Source organism: Chamaea fasciata, unplaced genomic scaffold (genome assembly GCF_029207755.1).
Source record: "Chamaea fasciata isolate MVZ Bird 193981 ecotype frontalis unplaced genomic scaffold, bChaFas1.0.hap1 SCAF_1, whole genome shotgun sequence".
Lineage (NCBI taxonomy): Eukaryota > Metazoa > Chordata > Aves > Passeriformes > Sylviidae > Chamaea > Chamaea fasciata.
Genome location: NW_027094086.1, coordinates 106,938,694 through 106,962,757, shown reverse-complemented (window position 1 = coordinate 106,962,757; position 24,064 = coordinate 106,938,694). Strand labels below are relative to the sequence as shown.

Sequence of the window (24,064 nt, the reverse complement as noted above, 5' to 3'; positions counted from 1 at the left end):
GACTTGCTCAGTAGTGACCCTGTTGAACTTTCAAAGTTTTTTTTTCATGCTGGTGGCATAAAATGTTTCTTCAGAGCTGGAGACAGCCTTGAACATCTGTCTTAGTTCTTACAACAGCCCTGCTGAGTCTACAGTGTGCGTCTGACCTTGCTCCTAATGTCTGGAATATGTATCCCAGAGTTAAGAGAAATGTTATTTTGATATTTCCTTTTTTTTTTTTTTTTTTTTTTTTTCCTGCAGAGATAGGCTCACTGGTAGCAAATAAAACCTTTCACACTTCTTCCAGAGTGAAAGTTGAAAATAAATGTTTACAATCCACTGAATCCTAATGCCAGTCAGCACTTGGACAAAATATTCTGCAAAATCTTTGGAAATTTTACTTCTGTTAGAGGATGAGCAGTCTTTCAAGTGCAAGGTGAACACAGGGAAAAACTAAGGAAGAATCTTTTTAAGATGATTTATAGCTTCTCTAAAGCACAGAGATAAAACCTGAAAATCAAATAGATAATTTGGCCACAAAAACCTTGTTCTTGATAATACTGATGTTAACCTTTAACTTTAAATAACATGTATGTGAAACATGATTAAGTTTAGATATGTTCATTATCAGTAGCAAACAAATTGGGAGTGTGGAAATCTCTGTCCTACTGGGATTTCATGAATTCTTTAAAAATCTGCTAAAGATAAGCTGTTGGTGGTGATCACTTTCTTGCCCTCACGGTAGATGAAGCCCAAGGTTTTTGGGGATTAATTACAACAGACTCCCAACCTGCAGACATTTTTCTGCAGACACTTTTTTCTCCATCCATCCCAGCACACAGGTTGCACGAATACTGTGCACCAGGCATGTGAGTAGCCTACCCAGAAACTGCCCTTTGTCCTCCATCCGGTGTGTTCAGCAGTTGGTCACAGCCTGGATGGGTGTGTCTCTCAACCCCGCCATTATCCTTATCCTGTAAGGATACTTGTGTCCTTATTGAACAGCAAAATATCATAACAGGTAGGAGCTGAGCAGAAGTAAATGGGTGTCTAGATGAACCAGCTCCATGCTTTCATTTAAAGAAGGATTTGTTCTCTGTCTTTCTCAAAGATGAACCTCTCCTGGGAGCATTACAAAGTGCTGTTTCATCTCCCCCTCTCTTGTCTCTTGAGAAAATTGCTTAGACAAGACAAAACTTCAGTCTGCACCACTTGCTGAGCTGATGCTTCTGAGCCTTTTGGTTTGTCTTGCAGATATAAAGTGGCAGCAGGAGGTACAGTGGTTTTATTTGTCTACAAGGTGGAAAGTTATTTTTTTCTTTGTAGACAGTAAATTTCTTACAAAATCTGTTACCTCCAGAAGACTGTAAACTGCAGAAGCCTTCTCTGATTAAAGTTTCATGTTAACTATTGCTCAAGGATTTATTTGCCTAGATCTTGAATAGCATTTATCACAGGAAGCAGATGTAACTTGTACTTTATTGGTCAGTGCTGGCTTCCAATTCACGTTTGGTTTTACTGGAACAACCAGAGGGCATTGCTTCTGACCTGGAGCATTCTGGCTGCCTGGGAGATATCATACAAGGAAATGTGAGCTGTAGATACAATTGAGAAGTGGAAGAGGAAAGGTGTTCACTGTGCAGTTCCCATCCTAGCTTAGGTCATCCAAAGCCAATCTTCTTCCTCTCCTGAGTTCTTTTTTCCATTGATTTTGAGTTTTTTTGTTGAACTTTTGTTGCACGCATTTTTTGCCTACTCAGCTCTATTCCATGCAATTTAAAGCACTGCCTGCACCAGCTGCTTTGAAAACAGGTATTCTGAATGCTTTGTGAGTCTTGAACTACGATGACTGAGACTTTAAAGAAAAATAGAAATATTGTATGTGTTTTAACATTCAGTGAGTGCCCAATGAATTTTCTCTATGTTCTGTAGGGCAGGTAGAATTATTCTTACTTTAAATGGTACAGGTTGGTTCGTTTCAGACTGGTTTTGAACTTGTACTAGCATAACATTCAAGCCTGGAAGAACCTATCTGGGGCATCAGCAAGTTAGAAAATAGTTTGGTGTTAAAAAACAGCATTCCAGCTGGAAGGAGGAGTAGCAGTGGGGTGAAGAGACAGGTGGAACTAGTCTTAGTTTTGTGCAGAGGGGCAGTACAAAAAGTAAGGCAGGAGTTATAAACAAAAAGCTGAAGTGAGAAAATATTTTACATTATCCATGGCATTTTGTATTTGTAAAGATATCTGTGCAAGAGGCTACAAAGGCAACATCTCAATAGTATGCGAAGCCTGAGCTTTGATTCAGTCTATCAGAGAAGCAAAACTCCATGGCAGTTCTGCAGAGCCACAGCTTATGTGAGTTTTAAATGCAGTAGCAAGATTGCAAGAAAGAACCTGTGCTCACCATGTGTTGGAGTATTGCTTTGTCTTCACAGAATGATAGAATAGCTTGGGTTGAAAGAGACTTTAAAGATTATCTAGGTACAGTCCCCCTGCTGTGTGCAGGGTCACCTTTCACTAGACCAGGTTGCTCCATGCCCCATCCAGCCTGGCCTTGAACACTCTGAGGAATGGAGTAGCCACCACTTCTCCTGGCAACCTGTTCCGGTGTCTCGCCATCCTCTCAGTAAAGAATTTATTCCTAATACCCAATCTAAGCCTGCTCTCAGTTTAAAGCCATTTCTCCTTCTCCTGTTGCTAGATGCTCTTCTAAACAGTCTCTCTCCATCTTTTTTGTAGGCTCCCTTCTGGTACTCGAAGGCTGCAATTAGGTCACCTTGAATCCTTCACTTTTCCAGGGTAAACAGTCTCAGTTCCCTCAGCCTTTCCTCATTATCTTCCATGGATATATCCCTGATCCTGTAGCCAGTCTGGCTGAGACATCCATGCCCTGCTTTCTCTTTTGCTGAATTGTCACCGAAGTTTGAACTTTGGCTTCTTGTAGCCTTTTTCCCTGGGGTGAATCACAGCACTACTTCAGAGAGCCCTTCTTTGTTTTATTTTTCATTCTGCACCTGTGTCTCTTCTCACAGAGCTATTCCCTAAGCATACTAAGGAACATCACTAAAGAATTAATTTAGTTTTGTCAAGTTTCTGGTCTGACCCTTAATTTAGTGCAGTCGTTTCAGTCTACAATAAGCTCTATGTTTCTGCATGCCGCAGTGAAAGAATTACGAGCACTCCTCAGCCATGTGCACTCAGGATGCTTTGGTAGCCCCGTGGGACAGGTAGACTTCAGGGCCTGGAAACTTATTATAGAAAGGGGGTACAGTCAGTATGTTGTTTTCTGTGCAACAATGGATCTTCCTATATGTAAAAGCTTTTACATGATTCACTGAGGCCATTAGGAGTGGAGTGGTATGCCATCATTTCAGGCACAGAGCTCTTCAAAATGAACAGCTTTTTCCATTTCTCCCCAGGGAGCCCCGAGAGCCATTCAGCGTGTAGGTTGGAGGAAACTGCTCATCAGCCTTCAATCACAGCATCAGGAGTGCAAAAGCTTATTGCTGGGATGAGCCTGCAGCTCTGAGTGATAAATAAGGCAAGACAGCTAGATGAAAAAACCTGACTTTCCTTGCTTAGAAAAAAGTGGACTGATTTTTAGTTTGGCGACCTGGACCTCTCATAAGCATATGGAGCACATGTTGGTAGAGGGTCTAGAGCTAAACACAGTATTCTGAAGGCATGATGAAGTGATAAGGCAACAGAGCAGAATGAGAAATGAGATCTCTTTTAACTGACTCAATCTGCGATATGTTTTTTGTGCTTTTGTCTTTGCCTCTATTTCTGGTATTCATTGATACACCAGGATATATCCAGTCTAGTTTGCTGCTTTTTTTTCCCCCTTTTCTTTTCTTTTTCTTGTCCTCATTAATTCCCAAAATTTCATATACCCACTTGGTTTTCAATCCCTTGAAGAAAGCAGACCTGGATTTGCATAGTTGGTCTTGGAGGCTAACAAGAATGTTCTTTCTTAAGTGATTTCGGCTTATTTGGCTTCTGAAGTCACAGACATAGGGGAAGAACACCTGCTCTCATCTTGCTTCAGCACTTAATCCCTGTCCCAGACAAGCCTAGAAGGGCACGACACAGGAGATGAAGAATAATATAAAAAAATTGCTCAATAACTTCTTGGAACATCCGGAAATGTTCATGAATAATGATTTTATTTTCCCTGATTTAATCATATCCACACCAAGAAATAAGATAGAAATACACTGTTTCTTCAATTACTACATTCACTGTTTGAGAGATTGAAAAAATATGGATAATCCAAGGTCTCTGCAAGCAATATAGAAAGTCTTGACAGACAATTGTACATGTCCTATTTGCCTGATGTAAGCAGAAATTTCTGTTGGCAAATACTGCTTTGGTAAGGCTTTTCAAGGTCTCGTTGCCTCTGTGTGTGTGTGTGTACATTTATTTGATATTTTGCTACTGGATTTAATTTTTTTCTAATGGAGTCTGTTTTCCTTCAGGGTGGAAGGACACAGTGTATCCAAGAAGTCTGCCCTATTCTTTCATGTCCCCAGCACCTCAGTCACATTCCTACTGGACAGTGTTGTCCCAAATGCTTAGGTGAGTGTTTTTTTCCCCTAGGAATTTTGTAATTAATAGAATATGTTTGTGCATAACATCTTTTAGACCAGTATTTCACAATAATCTTAAATTCCAGGAGGTGAAAGAGACTCTATTTGTCAGAGTTTGTAATCCACAGATTTTGAGCAGGCACTCAGTGTTAGGGTTGTGGTGAGTTGTACAAAGGAAGCAGCTGCAGAGGAGCATTTGAACATAGAGCAGTTGCCCTGCTTAGAAGAACGAATACAGGGATGCTTCCCACCTTCATTATATATTTTACAAAGGAGATTGAGGTGGGAGGGAATGTTCCTTTGGAGTTTGCCACAAGAAAAAGGCCTCACCATCTCATATTATTACTTGAGTGAGCATTTACATTCTTGGTTTTGAAGAAGCGCAGGTCAGGGGAAACTTCTGAACTCATTGCATTTTTAGAAACTGCTGTCAGAGAGGCCATGGATCCAGGAGTCCATCTCGTGGTTGCCTTGTTAAGGTGGAATCATACTATCATCCAGGAATATTTTCAATTACATCTTTCCAACACATTTTAAAAGTGTGAGTCATAGGCCTCTAAGAAATACTGTTTCTTCCAGGTCATGACAAGCAAGGCAATGACAAAATAAGGCACTTGTTTGTTTTGCTCTTACTTTGTCCACAGATCCCACAGGTTAGCATTCCATCTATTTCATAAGCACGGAGCATTTACATCCTACCAAGTAAATTGACTTCAGTGTGGTCTATGGGGTTATAACTAGGTTTGGAGAAATTTCAGAGCTAATTACTCCCAGTTCTTCAGCGGAAACTTTTTGTAATTTTGACTATATTTTTGTCTGAAATCTTTCAACAGTATAGGTTAGGGATATAGAGATGTATAGCCTTGGAGCCAGGAAAGCTATATAGAGTTCCGGGTTCTGATAATACTTGACATTTTTGACTGCTTGAAGCAAACCTGAATTTATTTATTTGCTAATTGAGAAATGCTACAGATAGATAAATGCCTGCCTGGAACATTCAACCACAGTACCAGAGAGTAATGCAGTAGAGGAATGAAATGGAGAGGAGAACAGTCCAAATGTTGTGCTTCTGTTTTTGGCTTAGGACATTTTTCCTTTCCTTCTGAAAACTCCCCTTGTCCTCTCCTCCCCATGCTTTTCCTGACTGAACTTTCCCCTCCTTGAACTAGGCATTCAAAATGTAGCTTTAATTTTTGACTGCTTCAAGGGGATCTTTCTACAATTTCTTTTTTCCCTTAGAATGTAAACAAATACAGTAATAATAATGAATTTCATTTTATGTGGTTTTTACTCTAAAGCATGTCATATACCGGGGAATAGATTATGTCTGTTTACAGGGAAGTGTTAAAAGTTTTGGTGGGGAGGTAAAGCCAGGGGATGAGTAACACATTGCATGGCAGTCAGGAAAAAGAAAAGTTTCCAGGGATGCTGAGGCATGGTTTTTAAATATCATGTGGAGGACCTCCCTGCAATTGAATTCCTGATACTCAGCGTACATAGCTTAGAAGAATGCTGTGGACTCTACTGGGACTTGAATTATTAGTTTAACTAGTAGTTATGAGCCAGCAAAGACAACCATTAAGCCAATATCTTCATCACCACATCTTTTAAAGTGGTGCCTCCTTTGACAGTGGTTTTTAACCAACTATTTGAACTGGGTTGGCCACCCAGAATTGTGCTGAGCAGTTTGCAAGGCATGGCAAGAGGATATGGGAGAGAACTGGACTTTTGTTCACTTGCTGCCACAAGCTCTGCAGTTGAAGTCCTGACCTCACAGAGAGCAGCAGAAGTGTGCTTACAGGCAGGACTGTGGCGTGGCTTTGCCCCTAAGTAGTGCATGGATGTAGAGCAGTTCCTTTTAGGGGTACTGAGCATCCTCAGCTGATTCCTTATGTCAGTCTTGCAACAGAAATTAGACCTGTGGAAGAAAGGCTGGCTATGCAAGCACAGGTTAATTCTGAGTAGCTAATTTGCAGGAGAGGGATGTTTAAATTGTGTCTAATTGAACAAAGGCAATTAATTAATAACTTTTGTTTAACATTCAATTTGTAAAAACTGAAGGCAAATCCAGTGGATTTTGCTGTGTGCTTATCCTTTTGTTCACTTATGTCTGAGAGGAAAATGGAACTTTTTTTTAAAGATGCTCTTCATTTATCAAGAATTATTGAAAAAGGAAGGAATTACAGTGTGCCAAGACCTGCTGGTTTGAAAGTTAAAATACTGGCCTAGTATTTATTACTTCTAGTATGTACTTAGAGTGGGCATTCCCTACCTTGGATTTGATGCCTATTAAACATTAGACCTCAGAAATTATAAGGTAGGAGAGTGACAACCACTCATAAAAGAATTTATTAGTTGGCTGCCTCCAAAAGTAAACAGGGCAGTTCAAAATTAGGAAGGTAAGTATAGTGTTTTTGTGAAGAGTTCATGAATGTAATGGTCTCTTTTTTAAAAATAACTTACTGGGAAAGAAGCTGAGAAATAAGACAAGCTTACAGGAGTGCAGACTGTGTTGTAACTTGGGTCTGAAAAGTGCTTGCAGGATTGCACGACTTCAGGAGGGATTTGATTTTGATGCTGCCTTCCCTGTATAGTGCCCCAAACCCTTGCCTCGCTCCCATTATAACCCAATAATTTGCAGGTTATGGAAACTAAATACCTTGTGTTGTCTTCATTCTGTTCATAAACAATGGAAAATCCTGTATTTCTTGCAGTCTTTTGTGAACACATGGTACACCAAGCTATCTTAATGAGACTGGACAACACCTATGATTTTTTTTGGATCAGTGTCACTGGTTTGATTTAGCTTGGCTGCTGTGAACCCCTGAGGTAGATATGGTAAAAGAAGTTAAGACTGCTTTGTTTGTTAAGTTACTGCTTTAAGTTAGAGATTGTTTAAACTAGTTTAAGTGTACCTACCTTAAGAGTTTGCAGTGCTTACTTTTTATTCCTTTAGCTGCACTGTGCACTTTATGATGAGAAGGAGAAGAAAGATTTTTCCTATATAAACATGCCATAAATCATTTATATTCCATCCCACAGTAGAATTTGTAGAGATGAATGTGTACTAAAAGAGTAGTGAACTGTTAAAAGTACGTATTTTTTTCATACTGAAGTGGAAACACGTAGGAAATGACACATTGTACATGAATTTGGTCTGGTGGCAATAAGCCCTACTATTTTTGTTGACAGTGTGGCATATTTTCAACCACATTTTGTTTCTATTACTATTTGTTTATATTCAGGACAGAGGAAAGTGTTTGACCTCCCATTTGGAAGCTGCCTCTTTCACAGTAATGTGTATGATAATGGTTCCTCATTTATGTACGACAACTGCACAGTGTGTACATGCAAGGTAAGTCCATAGTGCTTTGATATTGTGTGCTGATGGCTGCCTGGCATAGCAGTAATTTGTAGGGCTGTGGAATTGTAAGCTTGATACTGTTCTTTGGCATCTTGTGTGGTCTCAAATAATCTGATTTGAGGAGCACTTGCAGTTGTGCTAGGAAAGTTTAAAACCTTACTGACTCCCTCAGCTAAGACATGATGCCTGACCCTGTGTAATGCAAAATAAAGTTGCTCAGATTATGTGGTCCTTTTTAAGACTGCATTAGAATGCAAGAGGAGTTTCTAAATGATGAATTACCATGTTTCTGCTGAGGGTCAGTGTTTTTTATTTAGTTCCCTAACCTGACTGCAACAACTTACACTTTTTTGTGGAAAACACCAAAACAAAAAAATGTAAGTGCCACCAAATCAATGAGACTTTGCAGGTCAACAGAAGTACAAACTGGGCTTTAGCTTCATAGACCATTAAAGATTCCCTTTATCTGTAAATAATACTTATTTTCTCTGAGCTGCCCTTTTCAAAGCAGCTGGCCTGTAGCTTGGGTGGATGCAATGATTGAGCAAGCAGAATTATATAAGGGCTCACAGGATCACAGACATCTTGGTGATGATTTTATGATTTCCTTTCACCCTTGTACCTAGGATTCAACAGTGGTATGTAAGAAGAAGTGCTTACTTCCTGGTGAATGCGATAAAAACAAAGACCACTGCTGCAAGGAATGTGTCTCATATATCTCTCCTCAGGAGGTGAAAGTGTGCAAGTTTGGCAGTAAGATCTTCCAGGTAAGGTTTCAGGTGTGGCTCAAGGGTAGGTGCCATTTTAATAGCCAAAGTAGCATGAGTTTGCTGTAAATTAGTATTGTGGCTTGTTTTTAGCAGAATTCTCACAATCCAGGGTTATGATGGAACAACTCAGAGGCAAAGCTTTGCAAAATTTGCCGTCTGTTTATTTTTTCTTCTGAGTTTGCGTAAATTCTGCTGATAATCAACAGTTAAAGATTAGTTCCTCCTTGAATGTTACATGTTGTCTCCCCCTCTGTATGTATGTAGAGGTTCAAGCTGGTGTTTCATAACAATTGACACATTTTAGTAAGAAATACTAATGCTCTGCTTTCTCAAACAAACATTGATACTCATGGAGGAGATGTTCTGAGTGGTATGTAGGCTTTATCGGCTGAGACAAAGAGTCTTTTCCATAACTGAGCCAACAGGAGCTTTGTGAAGTTCGTTTTGGCTGAAAGTTACTTGATTTACTACATTTCTCTGCTAAGGACAGCACCCCTGTCATCTTATACTGGGATAGCCATGTAATAACTGTTACCTACTGCACTCTCACCCAATGTATTCAAATCACAATGGATTCCCTGCAGAACACTTCTGCTGTTTCTGAGACCCCGTTTGTTTTTCCAAGTGGTGCAGCTTTTTTTCACACTGTGTCAGAAAAAGATTCTGTCACCTCATGGGCCATCTGTGAATTAGGAGACCCTTGAATCAGATCAAATGTTAAGTCCTGTGTGAATACTTGGTTTGCTCAGCCAGAATTGCTTCCCATTTATTCCATCTTTTGTGTACATAGCAGAAGTGTTTATTCTGGAAATTACATGTGAACCTACTGTACGCTGAGACTATGCTCCATCTGATTGGCACTTTCACACTGGCGCCATTGTGCTTCAGGAACAAATGCCTACTTCTTAGGCACCCAACTAAAATATTCTGCTTCTTGTGAAGATTTTATTATATTACTAGTATTATATGGAGTGTGAAAAAATAACGAGACAGTACATCCATTTCTGGCCCTGTGTGAAAAAAAGTAAATTCAGTGTTGCTCTGTTGAAGTCAATGGTCTAACACAGGTAGAATGGGCATAGCATATGTGTTTTTGCACTCCTGTGCAAAACCAGCTGTAAGACAAAAATTCAGGGCAGCTGCATGCAGTCAGCTGTGATGTATTCTCGTACTTTGGCAAATGCCTGGTGAGTGGTCATTAGAGACTGAAGAACATCAGAAACACCAGGCAATAGAAACATGCCCTAGAAACAAAAAAATATATAGGAGAGAGACAGCCTTTGATGAAGTAAGCTGAGCTGAATAAGTTAGGCTCCTTGGCATTTCAGATATAGTCTGTTTCTGTTTCTGGTCAGAACATCATGTTGAGGTGGGCACATAATCATTCACAGCTGTCTGGTTGAACTGCCTGTTCCTGTCAGGTCTATCCTCACCCTTCCTTCCCAGCAGCCCTGTAAACAGAAAACATGCACAGTTTGGCTCTAAGTGGACTAGCATAAGGCTGTAAGTGGGTGAGACAGAATGTTTTAGGAACCACACTTGGCAGATGCAACACCATGTAAAAAGGAGCCAGGGCAGTTCCACAAGCAATTCATCCCAAGTGGGGACAAGACCACGAGGCATATTATGCTCTGCACTTCATATTTTCAGAGCTATACATAGGCTGTCTTACCTGCTCTGCTTTTGAGAAATTCAGCGCTGTATCTCTTCTAAATATTTTCATATGTTTAGCAGATCAAATATCTGTGAAAGCACTGTAGTAATCTAAATTAGAATTATTTGACCATTCCTGCCCTATATTGAAATGATGTGATGCTACATATGGGAATAAATTCACTATCTGCTGTCATCTTAATCAAATATTTTCATGTGCAACAACTTAAAGATGTCACTCAACCCAGTGAATCAGGCTTTTCTAATTATGTGAACTTAAATGAAAATTTGTGGTAGGTGTGATCACAACTCAGATGCTTATTGGAGAGAAAACAATGCAAATAACCAGGCCACTGTTGAAAAATGCAAATGTGATTTAGTTAGCTTTGGAAAAATGAATTTCTTACCAAAAAGGCCAAAGGGAAGAAAACCTGGCTGAATTTGATCTCTGTCTTGAATCCAACTGGCCGTGGACAGACACCTCAAAATAATTTAGACTAAACAATGACACAATGCCAATAAGGAAATTCATCCTTTCTTGTGCAATGATGCATTGCTGAAATAGCTTCTTGTTGCCACCCCAGCTGATACTATATCATGTTCCCTCTTGCAGGATGGAGAGATGTGGTCCTCTGTGAACTGCACCATCTGTGCTTGTGTGAAAGGCAAGACAGAGTGTCGCAAGAAACAGTGCATTCCAGTCAGCAGCTGTCCTCATGTGAGTTTTTTAAAAGAATTGATCTTTCTTCTCTTTTCTGCTCCACCATTATCTTTTCCAGCATTTCTTGAAAGTGTGCGCATGACATTGGGGCGTGCTGTTTGGAAAGAAGGGCTCATGTGGAATGTTAATTTAGGTTGGCATTCCCCAAATGTGCTACTGTTATCCTGAGTATGGTCTTCCTGCCTCTGTCCTTACTCTGAAGACTCTGTGCTCCTCCTCTTCTTCTCCTTTAACTTTCTCTGTCCCAAGTATCTGCATTGGAACAGGTTTTTGTTTTTTTTTTAGTTTTATTTAATAGTTTTATAGAGTGGTGAGATAACTATATTAGTATTTCAGTAGTGTGTATATTGTTAAGGCAGTCCACAGGAGGTTGTTGTACTGGTATTTCTCAGTGCATATGAGGGTTAGTACTTGGTTGAAAATGTAAATTAGATAAATCAAGGAAAATTAGTTCAGCTAAGACATGCTGCTTTCACTAAGGTTGTGGCCTGGGTATTTTTTATTTGAAAGTCTGAAGTGAACCCAAAGAATGCTGTAATTGTAACTTAATGGCATCAAAAATTAGCTTTACTTGAAACCCTGAACTAAAATCAGCCTTTGTTTCTTTGATTTCTGACACTGACAAATGATTTTGGTCTTATGGCTCAAGCTTTCACAAGATGGAGCTCTAAATAGCACCTCATGTAGGGGCAGATCTAGGGGCGGGTGAGTAAAACTGCAGAAGAGAGAGCCAAGTTGTTAGCATTACACCTTCTCAGTGTTTCCTTTTTAATCCTACAAGCCAGTGGGGAAAATGTGAGTCACAGACACCTAGATATAAAATTTTTAAATGAAAAGCTCTTACTTTGTAAAATTTATATGTGAAAACTTTTGACAGAAGTGGTGATAGGATAAAAACCCTGTACCTTGGCACTCCCCACTCTGGTGTGACAGTGGGGAGTCAGAGCTTCAAGATCCGCGGAAGAGGGGTCATCCTTTTCCTGTCACTCTTGCCCTCACTGCAGAGGGCAGTTTTCTTCTTAATGGGCCTCACACAAGATGCTACATTGACATCAGGAAGTGTGAACAAATGGAGCTGTTCTTCTGGGAATGTTATATGGCTCATGGCAGTCAGGTTTGCTACCTTCATGCCATTCCCAGTATAAGCAGGAAGTGGAAGCTTGGGCTTTACAGGTCTCTCACACACTGCACTGCATTTATATTTTCCTTGTGCTGATGCATTTTAAATGTTTAAGGTGCTTCTGAGATCAAGTAGCTAATATGACTTAATAGAAATCTTCAGTGAAGTACATCACTTCAGCTGTATCCACATAAAAATTTAAGCATTGAGATGACCAGTTGAATTGGTTTCTAAAACGAAAATAGTGGTGGGTAAAAATTCACCAATGACAGTGCTGCAGTGTATAAGCAAGACTGACAAACTCATTCAGTGCTGCTGTAGAACCTGCTCCAAGGCTGAGGTGAAGTCCTAAACTGCCTTTGACCTCTGAGGAGGGTCTGCAAACAAGGTCTGTTTCCTTAGGGCTGGAAAGACCAGCTTTGTTACCCTGCAGCACCATAACTCCCCCCGCCTCCCCCCGTTACATAACCAGTCAGCCAGGTCCCACCTTAAAATGCAAGCTGCAAGCAAACCCACCCTCCTCCACAGGTGCACATTACATTTCTGCTCTTCCAAGCTAAATTGGAAGGAGAAGTAGGAGAAAGAATGTAAACTCTACAGTAAGATTTATTTTCTTTTCCAAGTGGGTACCAAGTAGTTTTAAAGCAAGTAATGTATGCTAATTGATTTAAATGTTTTACTTTTCATCTCTGCTCCACTATCTTTGATGAGATTTTCTCTCATAAATCTATAAACATGACTTAAACACACCACATTTTTCAAGATAAAGATATTTTAGTGGTTCTGATACTGGCAGTCTGAATGTCATGTACAGAGTTATGCTGCTGTCTCTGTGAACTGTAGATATGTCCATTTCTTTTCTTTCTTCACAATATTTTTGACAGTAAGCAGCCTCCAATGACTGTTGAAGATTGCTGTGGAATAAATTGTGGTTTCGTGTCCCTAGGTCAGGCAACATAAAGTTATCTCATTAAATGTGTATTATTATGCAGACAACTGAGTGTGAAAGGATTGAAGATTCATAAAGAATTTAGAATATTATTCCCTGACTTAAATGCCTTACTATGCAGTCATAATACTCTTTGCATGATATTGTGGGTGGGTTTTTTTTTGTTACAGAATTTTATTTTATTTTATTTTATTCTATTTTATTTTATTTATCATAATAAATTTTGGCCAACCATTTCTTGAACGTCTGGGTTTCAAAATGTAATTCTGCAGTAATTTCCAATACTGCACAACCATTTATATTATTCAACCTGTTGGTTGCAGGATGACATTTTTTAAGACTGTTTCTGCCCTTTAGTTTTCTTCATAAAGCTAGACATAAATTTCTGTTTCTTTTGTTCTTTTCTTTTTGGAGCATTTAATCCCCTATCAGCAATTGCAAGAAATGTCTTTCTTAGGTTATTTTCATGTGCTGTGGAGGCAATACATTTTTCAAATTCAGTCCCTCCTGTCACATTTATATTAAGATTGGTCCTCCTTGGCATTCTAGTGAGCCTTGTGGCTTGTGGTTTCTGTATCTTACTTTCTGACAACTGACTCCACACAAATACTCCCTCTCTCAGGTTACCTGGAGTGTCAGCCTGCAAGGCGTGGCACATACTGGCCCCCATTCAGCAAAGCTATTAAGCATGTGTCCAGTTCTGCTGAAGTTAGTAGGCCCTCCATGTGTGTTGAAACTTAAACACATGCTTAAATACTTTATAGAAAGGGAACAATCTCAACATTTGGCAAGACTGAGTTTCAGAGAACCTTTAGACTTCTTACTGAATTTGCTGTTTACTTGCCCTAGCTCTGCTCTAGTCTGTCCCTTGCCTTGTTCCAGCTCCTTTCTGATTACCCATCCTTATAATTTGTCACCTTGTCCCCTCGCCTTATGCCTTTGCATTCCTCACTAATATCTTAAGTCTGTGGTAATGATCAGTGGTCTTGAACATGTCTCTTTTTGTACTGCTAGAGGAGAGCTTGGTGAATTTTACAGCATATAACCTTTTCTGAGCTCCAAGGCTGTGCAAAAGTTAATAGAATTAAATTTACAGCAGGTGAAGACATTTGCAGAGTTCGATTCTGGGGGTAAATTTTGAACCCGTGAACTTCAAGTGAGCTGAAAATTTATTCAGAACACGTTCTCCCATCTCTAGCACAGACTGCATATAATGTTATACACATCTGTTATTATTACAAACAAAAAGTTGCTGTTTTTACTCCAGTGCCAAATGAGGCACAAAAAAACAACAGCTGTTGCTATTGCACAACCAAACAACCGCCTTTCCCCCAGCAATTAGTCTTGCCTTAAAAAAAATTGAAAATAAAAACCTCAGACACAAAATTGAAAACCCCATAAAAAGGAAGAAAAATCCCCCAAAATAAGTAGACTCAAATGTGGTCTGCTTATAAATATTCATAGGGAAAAATGGGATCACATCACTTAGCCCACTCCTAAGGGAACCCTCAATGCTAACGAACTCTTGCAGCACATGTTAGCAATAATGGGTTTCCTTATTCTACAAGACAAAAACAGGATCTCGGGCCAACATGGTGGCTCAAGTAACCAGCCTCAGCAGGCTGCCTTGGAGATTCCAATTTCACTTGAATTCTTGCCACTTCCAGCTCTGTTGATGATTTCAACTCTTTCCTTGAAACAGAGAGGTAAGGCTGTGCAGTGCAGTGTGTGGCATTCATCTGCATGTCTCCATTCCTACCAATATGTGTTGCTAGGCTCCCTATTTCTGTGTGGTTTTAAGGGTTCCTCCTTTAAGGGGTTCGGTTCTAGCAGGTGCTTGGTAGGCCTCCCTGTTGCAGCCTGGTCCTCAACTATTCTCTTTGCCCAGGGACCTGGCAGTCACACGAACACTGAAGTGCTGCTCACTCTGCCAGTGCAACTCTTATCCAGCCCTTTTCTTAAGTTCAGGTGTGTCTCAAGTCTGTTCACATGAAGTTGCGTATTCAAAGACAAGCTGACACTGAACTGGGCCCTGTGGATGATGTGCCCAAGTGCATTCATGACCAAGGATTTCTACCTGCCATGTGTGTACATCAAGGAAGAGCAGGATAGAACATGCTCCGCTCCAGTTTGCTAGCAGATACTTGGAGTTTATGCCTCCTCATGCACATTGTCAAAGCTTGGCAGCACTGTAGGCAGAAAGCGAGGCAGGCAGCAATAGGGCTGCCTGCGCCCACTTCCGCACTCTTTGCATAGACCTGTCACCAATTTTTTGTCTTTTTTCCTGAGTTTTCTATACTGTTTAGTGGGCTGGATAGCACAGCTCCATATGCTCGCTCTTGCTGTCCTCACCTTGCTTACCTGCTTGGTGGGAATAGGAGCAATAGTCACACAGGTGGGAATTCCTCTGTGTTCAGCTGCTGATGGAGCAAAGGGCCAGCACTGGGAAACAGCACTGCTCCATATACCTCTTCATTCCCTGTGTGGAAATATGGGTGAGCTCCGATATCACTGTAAGTTCTGTTAAAACAACATCAGGTTTTTGCTTGGAAAAACACATTGTTCAGTCTGAAATTTTTCAGGCTTCTCTGCTACCTTGCTGTTTAACTTTAGGTAATTTCGGTAAAATTAGATAAAACATCTTTTAAACTGATGTACACTGAAAAGGAACATGAATGTACGTATACAGAGACAGCCTGCACCTAGATACCTTTTATAAGGCACAACCAGAAGTAGAATTGACCAAGATCCATCCATCCTTCCTTCCTTCCTTCCTTCCTTCCTTCCTTCCTTCCTTCCTTCCTTCCTTCCTTCCTTCCTTCCTTCCTTCCTTCCTTCCTTCCTTCCTTCCTTCCTTCCTTCCTTCCTTCCTTCCTTCCTTCCTTCCTTCCTTCCTTCCTTCCTTCCTTCCTTCCTTCCTTCCTTCCTTCCTTCCTTCCTTCCTTCCTTCCTTCCTTCCTTCCTTCCTTCCTTCCTTCCTTCCTTCCTTCCTTCCTTCCTTCCTTCCTTCCTTCCTTCCTTCCTTCCTTCCTTCCTTCCTTCCTTCCTTCCTCCCTCCCTCCCTCCCTCCCTCCCTCCCTCCCTCCCTCCCTCCCTCCCTCCCTCCCTCCCTCCCTCCCTCCCTCCCTCCCTCCCTCCCTCCCGTGACTCCTTTAGCTATCTCTGCAAGTCCAAAATTCTCTCACACTCTCTCCAAAGAGAAAAGTGGTAACAGAGGACCCTTTTAGTATTTCATTCACACCACCAGGAAGCTCGTTGAATAGTTCTGTCTGTTTTTAGCACCTGATATTTGAAGTTGTAACCAGGGCACTGAGTTCAAACACAACTTGAATTATTTTCAAAGGCTTATCCAGTCTTACAACATGACACAGTCATTGCTCCAAGAAACTCTTTCATTAAAACAGCCTGTCTTTCTCCCAATTAGGGTAAAATCCTGAACAGAAAAGGATGCTGTCCGATTTGCACTGAAAGTAAGTTCTTTCTTCACATTCTTTAAATATTTTTTTATTGTTTCTGAGAAAATAAATATATAGAAGTATGCTTGCTTTTCTGCCTTCTTTTTCAAGGCAGCTAAAGGACAAGTGATTATTTTTAGCCATGGATTTTGCCTCCTATAAATCTGTATTTTTAAAATAAAATGCCTGGGTATTTTGTTTTTATTTTTTTTTTCAAAATGATGCTATTTTTGTCAAATCTGAGATGCTACATTTTGAAAGATATAGTTGGTCTGTGAAATTTGTAGCAATAGAACAAGAAAATGAATAGAGTTATAACTTTTAGGACTTGGATATCTTTTACACCTGTAACTAACAGTCCAGCTATGTGCATATATAATCACAACTTTGCAGATGATTTGTGGGAGTTAAAAAAAAGGTGTGCAGAAATCTGAGACACAGTCTGGGGCAGCAGTGGAAAGTAGAATAGAAAACTATTCTTTGTTTGTGATGTTTAGTTCAACCCTTACATTCTTATCCCTTTACTCCTCTCTTCAGGAATGACCATTAAATTGCAATATCACCCTCCTAGTCAGGAAAGGATTTACACAAGTACTTTCCTTTAAGCTTGTTGTATTTAAATCAACCGGGAGATTCTGAAGTTAATAAGATACCGTTACGTATTTCCTTCAGTATATATTTAAGAATTTTACCAAATAGGGACAGACTGCTAAAATGGATGTTTATGACCTATAGGAAGACTTTTGAAAGAAAAAAGTGTTCCTATTCTTTTGTGTAAAATCAAATGGTTTTGCTGTTCAGCTCAGTTCTGGGTTCTTTTGAATTGCACAAATCCCATATGCTAAATACCTGTTTTTTCACTCTGTGGCTCAATTATTTGGAAACATGTATCTTGGGATAAAATAAATCTAGCTTGCGAGTCTTCATTATCAAAATGAGAGTAAATACAAGGGACAACCTCAGAAACACTTGAAATAATATTGATTCTGCAGAGGAAGAAATGAAGGAGGATTCAGCTGACCAGCAGTTGATTTCATGTTAGCTCAGTTTCAAGAGAGAAGAAATTTGCATAGACCTTTACTGAGATATGGCATACCATTAGTGTCATGAATTTATCAATATCTCGGCTCATTTTTAATGTTTCAGTCTCATTTAACCTTTCTCTGGTGTTCTTCCTATGTTCTTCTGTAACATGAGAGGGGGAGGAAAAGAGTGGGGCCAGCCATTCCCTCAAAGCACAGGAGACCCTCTACTGTAAAGGTTCAAAAGAAGACAGTACAGTGACTCCTTCAGAAATGCTGCCAGAGAGTGATTACTTGAGATAATTGTTTCATGGGAGAAGGAGGCAAAAAATTACAGTTCTTCAAAGTTAAAAAAAACTCATCTAGGAGCCAGGTTACCTAAAATCTCAAAACTTCTTGATGATATAAGAAAGGAATAATCATGACTGCAAACATGTGAAATTAAGGCCAGATCATTATTGCTTGTTCTCCTGCCATGCAGATCTGTAAAGAGCCTGGCTCCATCTTCCCAGTGAACTCTTTCTGTGTACTGGCAGCCTGCTATTATGTCTCCCCAAAGGATAAACAACGTTGTACTCTTACGGGAAGGGATCAAGGGTCTTAAGGGTCCTACCTGCATTGCACTGCCTGTGCTTGAGCCTAAGAGCCTAAGAGTCTCGTTGTCCTGTCTCACAGTCCCATGCTCCACCATTGCACGTGAAACAGAGGAATTTTTTTTTTTTTACAGAGTTATCTCACTATGGACCCATTTAGAACTTGGAGAAGAGCTGATTCCAAATTTTTATGATTAACAGGGCATTCTTGGCTTTTACAGAGAATGTAATCAAGGAGCTTAAATACCCGGTGTCATGCAGCAGTGGTGGCTACCGCTGGCTGTGTTTCCACTGGTATTTTAACCTTTGCCATTTGCAAAGAATTAATTTCACCTTTACAGCAGAAGTGCTGTAAATCTCATCACGGCTATTATCTGACAGTAATTAGAAACTTTGCTAATTCAGCCAGTTTCTGATAAGATGTACACACAGCTCCTTCCCTTACCCACTCACTCATGTTGATCCCAATCCTGTCTCCACATACTAATACACCAAACATTTCTGGTGCTCCAGCAGATATTAATTTTCCGAAGTAAAAACAGCATAGGGAGGTACAAGAACATACTGTACACGGGAGAGCTTTGAGTACAGTTAAAATGCAGCCAATTTCTATGAAGTGGGTCAAAACCAGTCACGTTGTGAAAGGATACACTTTAAACTGAAAAAAAAAATAATCAAAGGATTATTTTCAAAGCAGTTTGTTGCAAAGAGAAAAAGTACCTCATCTCCTAAAGGGCTGGAGAGTCTCCTTTGTCTACTGTTGCTGAAGCTAACTATAGTTAGTTTTGGCATGTTGCTTTTTAAGCTCCATGGCTGGCGTACAGTTATCACTAATTAAACACAGTGGTCATACCAGTGGAAAATTCAACAGTTTAGTTTATGCTGCTGTAAAAAATGTAATGAAATGTACTCTTTTGGGCTTGATTTAGAAAAATCACCACTGACGTCAATTCCATAAATTAGTAATCCTATGTTAGACCAAGGTCATTTTCATATTAAAAATAAGAAAAAACTAAACCTGAGTTCAAATAACATTAACAGACTGCTCTCAACTTCAGACAAAGGTAGAAACTTGCAGTGGAAGTAAAGTCTTTGTTCTTGACAAAGAAGAATTTATAGGCAGGCCTTGCTGAAATTACAGTACACATGGTGAAAGCTTGTTACTAAAATCACACAGATATCCTTTAATTGTTATTAATAGTCCTAGCACAATCTTACACCAGTCATTGTGAGATTTTGTGGTTGAAGTTTTTTCAAAGTGGACTGCAATCATCTAGGTTTGCATGTACAGTACACATGATTAATCTTGCAGTAAATGGTTCTTTTGGGACAGAAAATTTTGTTCATCACAAATTATTCCACAGCTTTTTAATTGACAAAATGATCAACAGAGCTAAACCAATCCAAGGGCATTTGGATCCACCTTAGGAGTAAAAGGTTCATACTTCCACTTGGTCCTGCATCCTTTTTATGTGTTTTTATAGAATTACTGAAAAATTGTTGTCTTTCAAAGAATAGAAAAAAAAGAAAAAGAAACAAAGTGAGGTTACGCATTGTGGGTACCTGTGAGAGCAGGAAGTGGGACTAAAGGACCACATAGGTCCCTGTTTTTTTCTGTTATTTCCTTTCCATGAAGAAATACAGCAACAAAAAGACTGCAATTGTTTATTCATACTGGAATACTGTTCATGATTTACCTCCCATTTTAGCTGTGATGGTCTACTGTATAAATATGTATTTGGGAAAATTGGAATAGCTATTTTATTTATGAAATAGACCATAAAGACTCCTGTGGAGTTTTTGACACCACACCTTGTAATGTGTATTATATCAAGCTGCACTATGCAGCAGTTACAAGGAAAGTCCTCTATGGCTCTGCATTTTTTACAGAAAACCTAATGAAATTCTATTATGCATGTTCTGTAGCTAGTTTTTAGAAGTCAATAATGTGTTCTGTGTGATTTAGGGCTTAATTCAGCATATGGGCTAATTACATTCAAGGTTTCATTTTATTTTTAAAAATCTGAGATATTTTTGAATTATAGATCTGCAACCAGAACACCCTACACTGGTAAACTTGTGTTTTTTCCTCCCTCTCCTTACTTAGAAAGTGTCCAAACCGATTTTAGTTATAATTTAAAGTATATTTTTCTTGGCCACTCTTAACTACCTACAAACCCAGCAGAGTGTGACCAGACATCTGGACATCTTGGACTTCAATTGACTGCTCTGATCTCCTGAAAAAACAAAACAAGCTATTCCATGAGCACCAGAGCTAACAGAGGCTGGTTTCCTATGGATTTGTGTCCCATTTCCTTTATATCCTAACAAATAATAAACCCAGCTAGAGACAATATATCCTGTGGCTGGTCTGGAGCTTCAAGTGTGCTAATTGCCCAGCCAATGTGCTTGTGCTCTCAACTGGTCAGGATGTGTGTGCTGACTGTCTGTCTGGCCTCCACCACGCAGTATATATATTTTGCCTTTCTAAAAAGGCTAAATACTGTCTGGGGGAATGGAGGCACTGGGTGGAAGGCAGAAAGGTACTTTTTGGCAACCACTTAGTTTAATAAGTGATTCTTACCTGTACTCAGTGTAGTAGTTACTAGAAATGAGTGGTCTTTCAGACTTTTATCCCTCCGCATTGGCCAAACAGGTTGTGATTTTTTTTTTCTTTATGAGAGTATGTTGAAACTTAGGAAATGCTAATGTGTTCTTTTCCATGCTGTTGCCTTTTTAGCTTCCTTTTTTGTACAGCTACATGTGTTTTCAAAAACACTGCCTTTTCTAATGAAAGTCACTATTTCATTTGAATTGGGAGCATGATTTGAAAATTCAAGGAAGACATACCAACAGTTCAATAGTATTCACTTTTAGCACCTAAATTCTATTATTAGTTTGCAAGTAAGCTGTAGAGCCTTAGGTGGGAGCTGAGCAAACTGCATTAATCACACATGTAGTTTAATATTTTAGTCAAATTTAAAAGTGTGAAGTCCATATTTAGTTGCTCAAAAAACAAATGTGAAAACTGCCAAGCTCCCAAAAGCTTTTATGAATGCCAGAAGGTCTGAATATTGATTTGGGAGCAACATGCAGGATTTCCAAAAGGGGTTTAGTGGTGTTTCCATCCAGCACTCAATAATGTTTAATCAGAGCTGAGTGCCTGAGGTGTTTTGAAAATCACAGCCTCCTGAACATAGCTCTGGGGCCCTCCTTTGAAAAATATGTGTTTTTCAAGGGTAGAGAGGGAATGGGTAAATTTGCATTCATGTGCATGTCTAGATGAGCAAAAGAAGACACCAAAGATCATGAATCCCATGTTCAAAATGAGGAAGAGGCAATGATTCTTCATTTCCTTTGCCCAAGGATATTGTAGATGCTAAAAACATTTTTGGACTGTAAAAATTCACAGAAAATATTTCTGTCAAAGGTTACTAAATTAAAAGAAACCATGTCTAGTTCAGAAAGTCCCTAATCTTCAGAAAGTAGTTGGAGATTGGGGGAGTCTCTGGGAAATACTGAATACAATTTCCCTTTTCTAGCTCTACCTTAGACAGCTGATACTTGTAGTGTTGGCAATAAACTGGGAACAATTTACTGTAAAGAAAAAAAGCAAAGATCTACACCTGTGAACCTATGCCGTGTTATCATAAGCTGGCAATATTCATACTCTGTGGTTGGGGAATATAACTTTGGTGATGCAGCAGCATGTCTTCATCTGTTATGTTCCTACAGAGAAGCAAGTCACACACAATCCTAACTAGAGATCAGTGGTTCCAACAGATTTCAAAAATTGCCACGTAAAAAGATTGTTTTGTTTCAGAAGGGAAAAAGAAAAGAAAAAAAGAAGAAAAAGAAGGAAAAAGAAAAAGGAAAAAGAAAAGAAAAAGAAGCAAACCATAAAATAAGATGTGATTGAAACTCTCCTGAAAGGAAATAAACAACAGCCCAAAAGCTAAAAATGGCAGGAATTCTTTTCATGCTGACAGTCTTTTGCAGTCTTGTTACACCTGGTATTTAAGGTTTATTTCTAGGCCAACCAGTTTTTCTTACTTGCAGTGCCTCAGTTATCACACACACTCTCACAGGGTGTGGATTTATTTTTAAACCCCACAATTTTAGCAAACCTTTCAAGAATGTTTTACGCAGTGATATCAGAGAGTCAAATATTCAGACTGTTTTTAGGTGGATTTTCCTTCCTCTATTTTCTTGGTTATTAAAGAAAACAGCAGGATTTGGATCAGACCTTCAGCTATCCAGTCCAAAATACATTTTTAACTGCACAGCATCAAGTTGACATATGACGTGACACGATGTAACATAACATAAAACAACATTACTCTGCATAACACATTAGAAATTAAAAATAAATATTTCCTTTGGATCCCATTGGTACTATCAATTTTACTTGCACATCTCTAAATTATGTTTGTTCCTCTCATGTCTTGCCTCTTAGTCACTTGCTTAGGTGAAGAATCAACCTCCTCCTCCTCCCAACAGGTTGGTTAAAAACATGTATAACATGTCCACATTCTTGGCCTTTAGAAACAGACAGAAAAATCAGGTCTTTCCTCTAGAATCTTCACTGATGTTTAGCTGATGTTTTTTTGTTGGTAATTTCCTTGTTTTCATAAAAGTTGTCATTAAATTTAAGGAAAAATTAAAGCTGGAGGAGCTGAAGTACAATCTGGGCTGGTAATAACATGTATCTGAATACTCGTCATGCGGATATTTAGATGTATACATAAGGAAATCAGAAACATGTTAGTATGATATAATAATGAGTGAAATCAGATGGCCTCCATGCAAAATCTATAGATTATTTTTCCTATTGGTAAAAATGATGTTGTTAATTAAAAGCCATATGGTTCCTGCTAATTTATGGAGAATCAATTTATCTTTGAATCAACTTAGGAAAGCAGTTATTGACATCCTCACTGGTATCAGTGAGGAAAAGAAAACTCACAGAGGTCCACATTTTTAATAGCACTCTCTTGCCTAAATGTCTTGGTTTTCAGGGTCTGCTTGAAGTCTCTTGGGCCTGTTATCGGGAGATGTTGATCAAATATGGATCATTTTGATTTCTGGTGAAGTTGTCAACATGATGTCCTTGAGAAATTGAAACATTTGGTCCCTAGTTGCTCTACACAGTAAAGAGGGGTAATAATGATGCCAAGATGAGTTATTGGCTTAGCTAAAGAAGCATGCATGTGGCCAATTAGGGGTAAAGCACAAATCACCCAGGTACCAGCTCTGTGATGGCTCTGCGCTGTGCAGTGAGGGGAAAGTAAGATTAGGCTTTAGGAAGACATTTCTTGCAGCAGAGACAGACCAACGCTGCAACAGGTTGCCAGAGGTGGCAATGGAGTTGCTGTTTCTACTGCTCTTTATGGGCAGGTTAGATAAACGTCTGTCAGGAATAATATAGGTGCAGGTGATTCTTTATTGCAGCTGGAGGAGAAAAAGGTAATGTCTCCTGGGGCTTCCTTCAGCTCCATTTTCTGTGTATCCATGTAGGTTTTCTTGGGTGCTCCTTACAACTAGAAAAACACCAGAAAGGGTACAGTTACTTTAGCCTAGCACTCTGCCTAGGCTGAAAAACTCTGTTGGGAAAGGTGTATTGTATAGTTAGTACTGTATTGTGCTCCATGAGAGGAATTCCCTTCCCCTTTTCCATAACATTCATGTCTCCTTCATTTTTGTGATTTGAATTTGGCTTTTATAAGCTGGTTTTTCAGGCTGGTTTTTCATTGTTAGTTAAACAGGCATCATCTTTCAAAAGCAGCCTAGACCATGGGTATACATCTGGCAATAGCACTGTGCATTTCTCTGTCTTGAGATTCCTTCTTC

At 39.4% G+C, this 24,064-nt stretch overlaps 1 protein-coding gene across 3 annotated transcripts in view; it reads left to right on the top strand.

Moving 5' to 3' along the window:
- BMPER (BMP binding endothelial regulator) overlaps window positions 1–24,064 on the top strand; it is a 147,960-nt gene that overhangs the window by 70,294 nt on the left and 53,602 nt on the right. For all 3 annotated transcript variants that reach the window (XM_066192400.1, XM_066192396.1, XM_066192401.1), the window contains 5 exons: window positions 4,457–4,556; window positions 7,813–7,922; window positions 8,558–8,698; window positions 10,968–11,072; window positions 16,569–16,614. In XM_066192400.1, coding sequence (XP_066048497.1) covers window positions 4,457–4,556; window positions 7,813–7,922; window positions 8,558–8,698; window positions 10,968–11,072; window positions 16,569–16,614 — 502 coding nt within the window. The remainder of the gene's footprint in view (window positions 1–4,456; window positions 4,557–7,812; window positions 7,923–8,557; window positions 8,699–10,967; window positions 11,073–16,568; window positions 16,615–24,064) is intronic.